The following is a 12,381-nucleotide window of genomic DNA, read 5'->3' on the forward strand; positions in this document are numbered from 1 at the left end:
TGATAATTTCAAAATAATAATAAAAAAAACTATTTCTATTTCTTTCCCTAAAAACTTATGGTAAGAATATATAAACTTTTGAATAAAGGTATAAATAAACATTGTTCAAGTTGCTCTGTTATTGTAAATGACTTTATCATTTAATTTATGATAACAAGTTTATTTCCTAAAAAAAAAAACATTGTTCAAGTTTAGTAATTTGTTTGTAGCATTCAGATTGCTCCCACATCTTTTTTCTCTTTGTTGATTATCTTTTTGTATCATCTAGGCTTAGAGTTAGTTATTTATTAATCTAAATGAAAAGAAAGTGATTAGATGAAGCAGAAAGTTCTCCACAACCGCAAGCCGAAAAGCTTAAACTATTTATGATGAGCGGAGAAAAGAGTGTCTAGAGTGAATACGCTATATAGGATGACAATAAATAACAGACATTTGCTATTTCTTATTCTTGTTATTGTTAATCTTTAAAAATAGCAGGACATAAGTTTTTCTAAGAAACAAATCCAACTTTTCTATAAATAACTATAAATCACACGATGACGGACAAAAACTGTGAGTATCATATTATTACACAGTTGCTACACTCTTTAATTGTATATCTAAATGACTTTGTTGTTCATCTTGGCTTGTCTGCTCTCTATTAATCCCTATAATTCTCATACAAGTATGTTACTCAATAGGTTAGCTTCTGAAATAATAACTCAAGGAATCTTACTTTCTGAATAAGCTGCAAAAAAAATGGAGAATGTGTTGAGCAAGGATCTCTGCTTGTTGGTTTTCTCCCACATCTTTTCCAGGGAAATCAGCAAACAGCATGAAATGGTGCAACTTGCATAGAAAGATTTCATTGAAACCTGCCATGCTTTGAAGATCATTACTGGTGCCACGCCTCGGTGGCCCATGAAGGCAGAGGTGCCTTAAACACAAGCGGATGACCAGTAATGGGGTGCTCAAATGAAAGACTCTCAGCATGAAGTTCATGGCCATCATAAGTTCTCCCTCTCCACTCATGCAAACCCTCATATTTGACATCTCCTCTTATGGAAATTCCAAGGTACTGGCAGTGCAAGCGGATTTGATGAGATCTTCCACTTTTTGGACTAGCTCTTACCAAAATTTCATCTTTCTTTCCCTCTGTATTGATTACAGCTCTCTCTTCAACTATGATGACCTTACTTTCATCTTGCTCGAATATGGATGGCTCCTTAAAGATCCCTTGTCCACTTACTGATAACAATTCGAATGATGTTTCCATGTCTCTCACGACTGATCCGCCTGGAAGTTTCCTACCAACATCCGATGCAGCATAGACACGCCAGGCACCAAACTTCGACCGACCATGACCTGATCTAATGGTGATCTTTTCCCACTTTGGAACTGAACCAATGCACAATGCAATGTAAGTTTTAGTAACTGTGTGTGTTGTAAATGCCTTAACAAGCTTGGCAGCTACTTTGTGAGACTTGGTTATAAGCATTAGTCCACTGGTGTCACGATCAAGGCGATTTGCAAGATGAAGCTCAAGAGGGCTTGCCTCAATCCCTGAAATGAATTTTGAAAATTCAGCCAATACTCAAGAAAATGACAACTCTTAAATGTGTGAAACTAATAACTAGTTTTCAGTTCGAATAATCTCAATCAAAAAAATTCTGCATAGCATTGAACTTTAATCACCAAACAAAAAATAGTACACTTGAATTAATCACATAAATTCCATTATCACTGTCACATGAAAACACTCCTCATACACACACTAGCTTCTATCAAGAATAATGATTCAAGCCAATATAAACAGATACAGAACATCTCTTCATATCTATTGTGTAGTTGTAATTCAATTCTTATAACATGAAGCCAAATGAATCAACTAACTTACATGTTTCATCTCAAAGTAGTTAATTTCTGTTATTGTTTTAAGGGCAGATTCTACTTTGTCATTGGCATTGGTTCTCAGCCTCACTTTGAGAGAATTATGAAGATAGTTAAAGAGAATTCTAAGTCTTGAACAAGATTTGATTCACCAACTCTATTGTGAAAAGAGTCTCAGAACTTAGTTTCTTCCCTTTGAAGGTTCAAGAGAACATATTCAATCTATGTTCTTTAGGCTGTAACAGAATTATTAAGTAAAAGAACAAAATTGAGATCAAGAGGTTGAACCTGGATCAATCGATTCAGAGAGAACCTTCCGAACTGACTCAAACACGCTCTCACAGTACACTCCCTGAGGCTTGTTGACGGCAATAAGCCACTCATCTTCATATATAAAGTCCCTTCTAGATGTGGAATAAAGACTGGATTTTGATGAGGCGGACATGGCTCTACTCAGCTCTAGGTCCTTTGAGATTAAAGGCAGTGGTGGGGAGAGTGGCACTGGGTAATTCTGAACATTTTGGGAAGTTAGTTTGGTTGGGTCACTGTGATTCGAGTCTGACATGGTTGAGGAGCAGCAGTTGTATTTGATTAGGGTTTTGCGAACTGGGACGATGGTGGTGAGATTGAGTGGAATAGGGAAGAAGAAGAAGGTTCGACCCAAACAAGTTGATTTCATACTTTGCTGCAATTGAATTGTCGTTTCGCCAATCGCTAAGTTAGAATGAGATTAATACGACACGTCGTTTAGAGGGGAAAAACTTTAAAACGACAATCTTTGGGTCGGTCTGAATCAAATTAGACATAGCGCCAGCCAGCCACCATTAAACCCTGGAGAATCTTAAAATGTTAAACCCCAACTCAATTCTTTTGTTCAGAAATTGAAAAATGAATTCTTTGGTTTGCAGGAAAAGATTAGGAAGGAACAATGTATGGGAACGTGTTCCTTTTCTTTTAACCTCTTTTGTATCTGAAAATCATGATTTTCCAACTTTAGCTCAAAATCAATTGGTTTTCGATTCTGGGTCTTCGAGTTTTCTCGCAGGTTTCTCAAAAATTCCATCTGGGTCTTTCTCATATTACTCTATTTCCCGCTATTTTTCAACTTCAGTCTCAAAAGACAACGTTTTAGGATCTGGGTCAGTTGCTTCAACAAAGACAAATAATTATGGTTCAGAAAGGTGTCGTTTTTCGCATCATAGGTCGAGTGTTTTGGAGAAGAGAGTTTCTGGGTTTTCTTCAAGCTCTGGTTTTGTCCCTTTGAGCTTCTTTCATTGGTTTAGTACTCAGACAGCCATTGAACCCTCGACCTCTGATGGCCTAACCGTCGATAGAATCTTAAATAATGATTGGACCATTCTGGACGAGAGCGAGAATGATTGGAAGAGTCATGCGGCGGCAGTTGCCCAATCCATTCATCTAATTAAGAAACGTTTGCAGGTATGTATTATTATTATAGGCTTTTCATAATTTCCATTGATAACATGTTAGGATTCTGCTGATGAGAATTTGATAAAGTGTCATTTAAGTTCTTCATTTATAATTAGTTGATCTTTTATGAGTTATTTAAGCCTATTATGATAGACATATACTTGACATTGATGGTGGCAGTGGAAGAAGTTGCTTGTTAGGCTGAATTTGCTCTCAGTAGAGCTGAATAAGCCAGATCTTTGGAATGATCCTCTCCATGCGGGGAAGGTTAGCCGTGAGCATGGCTCGCTTATGGGTAAAATGAAAGGAGTCAAGGCATTTGAACAGGAATTGCTTGAGCATATAGACATGTTAAAGCTTGCTCGGGAAGAGAATGATGCAGAGTTGGAATCGGTGCGCTCTTGTATCTTTTTCTTAGGCATGTACTTGCTCTCTTGTGGTTTTTTCTTCTATGCTGAATGTTTTTAATGGCGTGATGCTTTGTTTCCTAATTATCCCTATGCCATTTTATTTTGCTGTCCTATTATAATAATACGATTTTGTATATCTGTAATTGTTTGTAATCCATAACCTTTAACTTTAATATTGATTTGCTGTGACTGGAAAGAATATTGACATGCATATGCATGTATTGATGTATATAGTTTTATGAGAAATTAGTGTTGACAAACCTATCTTTTTAGATAGCCCCTTTACTTGTTTATCATTGCTATTTTTTTTATTTTTCATAAAGAAAGGTGAATAAATTTTGTTCAATTGTCATAGTTTTAGACTGTTTCCATATGAATTGCAAGTACCAATCAAAATTTCATTCCTGGTAACCAAACACATTGCTCCTCTTCTCAATTTGAACTCTCCTTTTGCAGGAATCTTTAAAAGCTTTGCTTAAGATGAGAAGGATCTCAAAGGAGAAAGAGCTTGAAGCTTTGTTAGCAGGGGAACAGGATCCTTGCTCATGTTACATGGAGGTTATTTTGACATATACATAACTGTTTCCCTAGAACTTGCATTTACCTTAAATAATTGATCAATTTCTTTATTTTTATTTTTCATTAAATATACTAAAATGTGTAAGGGGCATTGTATTAATGTTGTGGTCATATACAAACCTGGCCAATGATGTATCTTTTATTGCTTATTGTAGGTTCAAGCAGGAGCTGGGGGTACCGAGAGCATGGACTGGGCAGCAATGGTGATGCAGATGTATAAATTGTGGGCTCAACGTCGTGGCTATAAGATTACCGTTGTGGATGAAATGCCTGGTGAGATTGCAGGAATCAAGGTTGATCATCTTACCACAACTTCACTGATTTATTTGTTGCCAGTCATAAATTGAATATCTTGAGTTCTTTTCGAATGCATTATTAGTTAACAAGTTTAGAATCTATCTTCGGTTCTGCTTCTTAATCTGATCTTGCAGAGGGCAACTATCAAAGTAGATGGTGATTATGCTTTCGGGTATGCAAAAGCAGAAGTTGGAGTGCACAGGCTGGTAAGGATCTCCCCATTTGATAGTAACAAGCGTCGGCATACTTCATTTGCTGCTGTTGCAGTAATTCCAATTATGGGTGATGCTTCTTCCCGTGTACAAATTAATGAATCTGATCTTCGTATTGAGCGGTATCGTTCTGGGGGTCCTGGAGGGCAACATGCTAATACAACTGAGAGTGCTGTGAGGATAGTTCATGTCCCTACAGGAATTACAGCCACTTGCCAAAATGAAAGGTATAAAGCATGCTTATTCATTTCCTGCAAACAGTCTTTTTCTCCATAACTCAGTTTCACAGTACTTATTTTAAGCTATAAGTTTTGGTACACAGATCACAACACCAAAACAAAGCTTCAGCAATGGCTGTACTCCAGTCTCGATTAGACCAGCTCGAGATGACACGACAGGCTCAGATGAATTCTCAGCATACGCAATCTCTTACTGATATAACTTGGGGAAGCCAGATTCGTAGTTATGTTTTACATGTATGCTCTTTTCTTTTGAACCATACAAATTGAATAAAATAGTTTGATTTCCATTGACACTCAATGCTCAACATTCAAAGCTAATTCCATCTACTCTTATGAATGCATATGCAGCCATACCGCATGGTGAAAGATCTCCGGACTAATTATGAGGTGTCGGACCCTGATTCTGTTCTTGAGGGAGATTTAGATGGCTTTATCATGAGTTATTTATCAGCTTCCTTGGATAAGGATTTAGAATGACCGGTAAATTCGAGTTTTTGTCAAAGGTTTATCGTCGAAACCTGGCATGTTTTTAGCAATGGCAACCGTTTCGGGTGCATGCTGCAGAGTACAACTAGCTCCAATGGTGAGCTCAACAAGGATTTTTTTGAGGGACTTGCCTATGGAGCAATGTTATGATGTTTTATATATTAAAGTATATATAACAGTTTTGACAGAAACACTAGAACATGATTATTACTGATGTAATATTTCTATAGATGATGAAAGCAATAAGCATGACTTGTTTTTCATCTCGATTCTCAAGTCAAGTCTTATAGAAGCCATATATTAACCTCTTGCCCTCTTGCCCCTTATTTATTTGGGAAAATTACATTTTGTACGATTTTTGAGAAAATGAGCTATTTATGGTAAAAACATTAATTATAAATATGTAAGACTGTTGTTAAAAATTTATAAATATTATTGTATTTTTGTAAATAAAGTTTAATAACTCGTCAACGATTGTTATTGGTCAGAAACTCTACGTATGAATGATTGAAGATTAGAAGAGAAGTTTAATGCAACTTAAAGAAAAGGGAAATGGTAAAAGGTACCAGTGCTGTCTAACACTCTCCTATGTGTCAATATCGATATTGGTCTAACTAAGTATCGAGTCCCATATAATTTAATATAATAGTTTTTAGATAGTATTGTTAAACAATCGTAATGTGACATGTCGAGAAGGTGCTAGACATGACTAGTGCCTAATAGCAATGCTCTAAAGAAAATCACAAAGCTGAAAGGTTGACCGTTGAGGAATCATAGAATTCTCGTAAATAAAATTGGGTGGACGAGAGTAGTTGAAAGGGTGTGTGTAACGTTGGAACATGACAGGATGGTATGAAGGCACCCCAATGGCGCAGGTATACCTGGTGATAATGAGGGGTTTGTCTCTTGATTCTTTTTGTGTTCCTTTAGGGTCTTGCGTTGTTTTCTTAGCGTGAGATAAAAGGACTTACTAAATTTAAGAAGAGTGTCGTCCAACATGTTTACCCAACAACCAAAACCCTTCGAGTTTGCTTTACCCTGACGGCGCAGGGACCTGCATCACCAGATGTTGATGTCATAAGGGTGGAAATTGTTGCATGTTTTTGTCTTGCTTCCTTTAAAACTTATTGTCTCCAACTTTTTATTGAAGGGCCAAGGAGGGGCTTTGGCCCCCCTTCCAAAAAAAAATCTTATAAAAATATATGTACATATTTAAAAATTGCATACTCAAAATGTATATAAATACATGTATACACTTGAAAAAAAATTGGCCCCTTCTAATAAGTTCACCAATTCTGCCACTGATCTAGAGGTCGTCTTAAAAGCCTGCAGAAACACTTGGTGATCTAGAACCTGTGATAGCAGATGCTGATGTGGGGTCATTGGCTGAGAGACTTGTTCTCATTGTCGTTTGGATCCTTTACTTTCAAACTCTTGATGAGCGACGGAGAATTTTTTTTTGTACAAATTTTCACGTTAACATTGAATATAATTTATATATTTTTAAATTTAAAATAGTTTTTATAATATTTAAATATTAGTTGGACCAATATAGATGTGTTACTTATGTACACATGGACTCTCTTTATTGATTTAATAACAATAAAAAAGTGTAAATTTGGTTTGAACAAAGAAGACTCGGAATAAATAACACCAAGAAGATTTGGTTTGAGCAAAGTACCTAGACAACAATCAAGATGTACCATTTAAAACTTGTATGAAGTTTTGCAGTTGCTTGAAAATAGGGTTGGTAGGAAGAAAACTCTCAACGAAGCTCATAGAATTTCGCAACACACTAGGGTGGGACACTAGAGGGTTGAATAAGTGGAATAAACAGAATCACACAATTAATCAATAAGTATAGGATTCAATGAAACATTAGAATAAAAAGTGATAATTTAGAACTAACAACAAAACTAATGCCATCACGCATGTGCTCAAAGAACAATTGCTAATGGGGAAAATGTATTTATTCTTAATGATCCTTGGCTTCCACATAATTCAAACAATTATTATGTCTCACGGCACCCTGCTCTTGTGAATAAGTCGGTCAGCTGCCTTTTTCATGTTGGTACTCGCGCGTGGGATGAGGATGTTGTGAGGGACTTGTTTGTTGCCCGTGATCAGGACCTTATTTTGTCCATTCAGCTCAGTGATTCGGTCGCCGATGATGGTTGGAGTTGGCGACTTGATACTTGTGGGAATTATTTAGTTAAAAGTGCATATAAGTTCTTGCAAGAATCTAAGGGTGCTTGGTGTCGGGAGGCCAATACTGATTTTTGGAAGCGGCTTTGGTCCTTAAAAATTCCTCCTAAGATCAGTAATTTTTTTTATGGCGAGCTGCTTAGGGTGCTTTCAACGTGCTTTCAACTCCAAAAGCGTTATGTTCCTGTCAATGTTGACTGCCCTTTGTGCAACTCTAGTACTGAAACTATTCAACATGCATTGGTGGAATGCTCGGTTGCAAAGGCTGCTTGGCATCGCAGCATAGTGGACGTCGGGACTGGGGCTGCAACGTTCAGCAGCTGGTTGCAGGGAATTTTCACCAGGGGGCACGAAGTTGAAATGGAGGAAGCAGCGATGGTGAGTTGGGCTATTTGGCGTGCGCGGAATGACTTTGTTTGGCAAAAGAAGAGTTGGCTTGCTTCAAATATTGTAACATCAGCTAGAATCTTGCTTGATCAATACAAATTTGCTCAGGAAAGGAAGGGGCTTTCGTTGTCTCCTTTGAATGATGAGGGGCGAAACTGTGAGCGTTGGATTGTACCTGTGTTAAACAAGATTAAGGTTAATGTTGATGGGGCTTTATTTAAACAAGAGGGCTGGTTTGGAATGGGCTGTGTAGCTCGAGATCTTCATGGAACCATGGTATAAGCTTTCAAGAAAGGAAAGGTTGGGTATGTACAACCCAAAATTGCCGAGATCGTAGGCATCAAAGAAGCGTTGAGTTGGATTGCGACTCATCCCTGGGACAATGTAGTGTTAGAAATGGATAGCTTGATGTGTGTACAAGCAGTCCAAAGTAAAGTTTTTATGTCCTCACAGTTTCTCTACAGGTTGTGTACTTCAGTTGGAGGATTGTTCCTCTGAAGTGCGTTCTATTATTTTGAATGAGTTTAATTAATAAATCTTTTGATTAATTCAAAAAAAAAATTATTTCAAATTATTTTAGTCTTTTAAATATGTTAGAACCATATATAAGGCTTTATTATTTATTTTTATAACTTTGTAATTGAACTAAGTTTAATCTGTCTATTATTTATTATTATTAATTTTTTTAATGGAAATATGAAATAACTTTATTAACTATCAAATTATGCTACCAAACACGGTAGCAAATCAGTTGGAATATCCTTCAACAGAAACATTTTTCAAAACACTAATTTGACCAAACAAAGAAATTATTGTGATAGAATTTTATAATGCTTGCACAATAGCCAAGTTATAATCTGTTTCCAACCACAATTGCTACGGATGATCTTTAATCCAACTAAGGGCCTCACGAACCCGCTTTCCTTTTGCAATTTTCGGTGATCGACCGAACCAAAGTAAGAACCATTGCCACCTTCTATCAAAAAACCCCTTGAATCACGAGACAAAATCTAAACCCATACCTGTCACTTTCATTTAGGGCATGCATGTTTGATAGGAGGGGTGCTACAATTATATGCTATGGATCATAAATAGTCTAGACCTAGTTTAAGACCTTCGAAAGGTTAAAATAAGCCTTGGCAAGTTTACAAAATTCTAATAATTATAATAAACTAAATTATCCATTTGAATATATATATCAATAATCTTTAAATTACAACAAAACAATTAAATCACAATCCAATCTAATCCAATCCAATACAATTAATTCTAAAATAACAATTCATATCCTGCAATCAATTATTTGATTGGTTTGTATTATAAGTACTGTAAGGAATCAACCATGCAGTACGTTCATCCAAGAAATCTAACAAATCTCCAATGTTTGTGAATCTCGAAAGATCAATTACTTCTTCTTCTTCTCTTCTTCTTGTATACTTATAATCATTATTATAATTCATACTAGGAGTAGTCTTGTGTTGCAGTGAATAATTTGGTGATGATGAAGTAATAGTATTATAATTATGAGTAGCGCCTGATCGGATGTTTGCCTCATCAACATGAGCTTTATCAATTTTATGATCTTCATTCAACAATAATGTTCTTTTACCAGATTCACTACTAATAGCTCTGTTATATAAATTATAATTGAATATAAAACAATCAATTTTCATAATAAAGAAATTAAAAAACCCAACAAATATATATATATATTTCTATAGATACAAACAGAATTTAATTATTATTATTATTATTACCTGGTGAATTTACGTTTCTGTGACTGTGAGACAGTACTTCTAGGCCTTGTTTGACGCTTTGTGTTTTCCATTGTGATTGGTTATATATTATATATTGCGGCTCAAATAATATTATTATCATATGGATATATATAATATCCTATACGTTTAGGGTTAGGGTTTGCCAAATTTAATTAATTACATATATAAAAGTGATATTTCAGATTTTTTGTTTGTTTTAATTTAAGATTGTATAACAGATTGTTTCAAAAAAAAGATTGTATAACAGATATATTTTTTTAATTTCTGAAAAAGCTATATTAATTATTATGCAAAAATATGATACAAATAAAATAACTTACAAAAATATCATAAAATTTTAATTTGAATTTACAAAAATATGATAAAATTTAAATTTAAATATATGATACAAAATTAAATTTGAATAATTTTATGAGATGTTCATCTTTTGTAAAATAATAATAATAAAAAAAATAACCTATATATCACTTAACTTCTATAATTTAACCTAGTATATAAATAAAACTTTTTTTATTCATTAATATGTTGTTATATATAAAAATATATTTGATTTTTTGAGATATTGTTTTTTTAAAAAAAAAAAAAAAATTGTAACAGCTCAACTGTTATTTTATAATACTTTTTAATTTCTAAAAAAAAAAGATATTAATTATTATTATAATAACCCTATATGTAAACAATAATCTAAAATTAAATTTTAAAAGATCTGATAAAATTTGAATCAAATATTATAGGTTTAAAGTAATATAATAGAATTGATCATGAGATTTAGTTTTTTTTATTATTATTATTAATATTGTTTTTTCAATCATTTCATCACTAATTCGAGCACAAGAACAATGTGATATAGGCTTATAGCAATGAGTTCAAAGAAGAAGGATTGAGAGGAGATATATCACAATACAATGAAAGAAGATTAGCTTTAGAAGTTGTTTGACAAAATATAGAGCAAAGAGAAGACAACACTAGTAAAAATGTATTTAATTAAGGAATATATAGAATTACAATAAAATAATTAAACAGACTAATTAAGATGAAGAAAAGTCAAGGCACATATATAGAACATGTTTTTGTTTAAGTAAATTTGCTCCCTTTATAACTTGATGATACAATCATTTCTCAAGAAACCTGAATCAAGACCTTCACTCTATCACAAAAAAGAATATGAAAAAAATAAAGAAGAAACCAGATCAGGCTTCATAGGGGTTTGAAAACACAAGTGAATTAATACCCCCAAACCCCGGCCCACAAGATTAATTGAGAAATTGATGTTTGAAAATTAATTAAAATATTAACCAGTTTTTTTTTTTTTTAAAAAAAAATAAATAATCAAAATATTCACCATATTGTTAATTGGGTAATTGCAGTTATCAATGGACTTAGGCATGAATTTCTTATTCACTCATTTTTATTTTTCGACAGAAGTCGCTCATTCGATTGAGACATCAAATCAAGGTTTGCCACAATAGGTTTAATGCTATCCAAGAAACTTTATTCCAAGCCTTCTTTTAGGATTTCTAATGACTTCTGTCTCATAGATAAATTTTGGGACTTAAGCCTTATTATCATGTCAAGCAATATCTTGAAGATGAATAATTTCTAGAGAGAACTAGAAAACCTTAGGTTTAGAGAAGTTAAGAAATGAGAATTGAAGATGAGCTTGTGTGTTAACTTAACATGTACAGCTCTTGATATTTATTATATATATGCTGAGAAAAGCAAGAATACAATATAACTGAAAATAGTTAGAGAAGTTAACAACTGAATATAAACTAACTAATAACTCTAATTCTCTTCACTAATACCCCCCTCAAGCTGTATTTGGAGTGTTCTAAATTCAGCTTGTTACATAAAAATTGAAATCTTGGAGAAGATAATGACCTAGTAAATAGGTCTGCAGTTTGATCTTGAGTAGGGATGTAGCAAATTTCAAGCTTGTTTTCTGCAATTCGATCTTGGATGTAGTGTACATCAAGTTCAATATGCTTTGTTCGTGTGTAAAAAACTAGATTCAAGGCCAAGACTTGAGCACTCTAATTGTCATACCATATAGGACTGGTGGTATTTTGTGCAATTTGATGCCAAGTTCAATAAGTAATTAAAGAGTGCATCCATATATACCAGTCCAGTGGCTGCTAAAGTAAAGGCTCCATACTCAGACTATGAGCTGGATCGAGCCACTACTTTTTGCTTCCTGGTACTCCAATTAAGAAGATTACCTCCTAGAAAAATACAGAAAATAAAAATAAATCCAGTCCCAGCGAGCTCCAACCACTTCTCTAAATGTCTACCGCATTTGTGAACCGACGCAACCCAACCACTTGCGAACTCGACGATACAAAAAAATTGTCAATAAAAAAATAAAAATCAATAAGAGAAAAGAACGAGATCGACGATCATTGCAAAAGAAGAAGAAGAGAAGATCTTCAATCTCATGAGAAAAAGAAGCAATTCTAATACTTTAAAATGCAACCAAACAAAGGAA

The 12,381-nt window shown here is 34.2% G+C and overlaps 3 protein-coding genes across 3 annotated transcripts; 1 reads left to right on the forward strand and 2 right to left on the reverse strand.

Annotated features, from left to right (window-relative positions):
* Positions 1 to 412: 412 nt before the first annotated feature.
* Positions 413 to 2,548, reverse strand: LOC115719556 (RNA pseudouridine synthase 1). Its single transcript, XM_030648650.2, has 2 exons — positions 2,158 to 2,548; positions 413 to 1,542 (listed from the first exon to the last, which is right to left on the reverse strand). Exons 1-2 carry the CDS (start codon positions 2,546 to 2,548, stop codon positions 875 to 877), a joined length of 1,059 nt encoding a protein of 352 aa, XP_030504510.2. The 3' UTR covers positions 413 to 874.
* A 209-nt stretch (positions 2,549 to 2,757) lies between these two features.
* On the forward strand, positions 2,758 to 5,835 carry LOC115719555 (peptide chain release factor PrfB2, chloroplastic). Its single transcript, XM_030648649.2, has 7 exons — positions 2,758 to 3,309; positions 3,481 to 3,693; positions 4,167 to 4,268; positions 4,445 to 4,582; positions 4,721 to 5,025; positions 5,121 to 5,274; positions 5,389 to 5,835. The coding sequence occupies exons 1-7, from the start codon at positions 2,758 to 2,760 to the stop codon at positions 5,515 to 5,517; spliced, it is 1,593 nt and encodes a 530-aa protein (XP_030504509.2). The 3' UTR covers positions 5,518 to 5,835.
* A 3,442-nt stretch (positions 5,836 to 9,277) lies between these two features.
* LOC115718618 (uncharacterized) lies at positions 9,278 to 9,966 on the reverse strand. Its single transcript, XM_030647432.2, has 2 exons — positions 9,876 to 9,966; positions 9,278 to 9,747 (listed from the first exon to the last, which is right to left on the reverse strand). Exons 1-2 carry the CDS (start codon positions 9,944 to 9,946, stop codon positions 9,414 to 9,416), a joined length of 405 nt encoding a protein of 134 aa, XP_030503292.2. The 5' UTR covers positions 9,947 to 9,966; the 3' UTR covers positions 9,278 to 9,413.
* Positions 9,967 to 12,381: the final 2,415 nt, after the last annotated feature.

Source organism: Cannabis sativa, chromosome 2 (assembly GCF_029168945.1).
Source record: "Cannabis sativa cultivar Pink pepper isolate KNU-18-1 chromosome 2, ASM2916894v1, whole genome shotgun sequence".
NCBI classification, from domain to species: Eukaryota; Viridiplantae; Streptophyta; class Magnoliopsida; order Rosales; family Cannabaceae; genus Cannabis; species Cannabis sativa.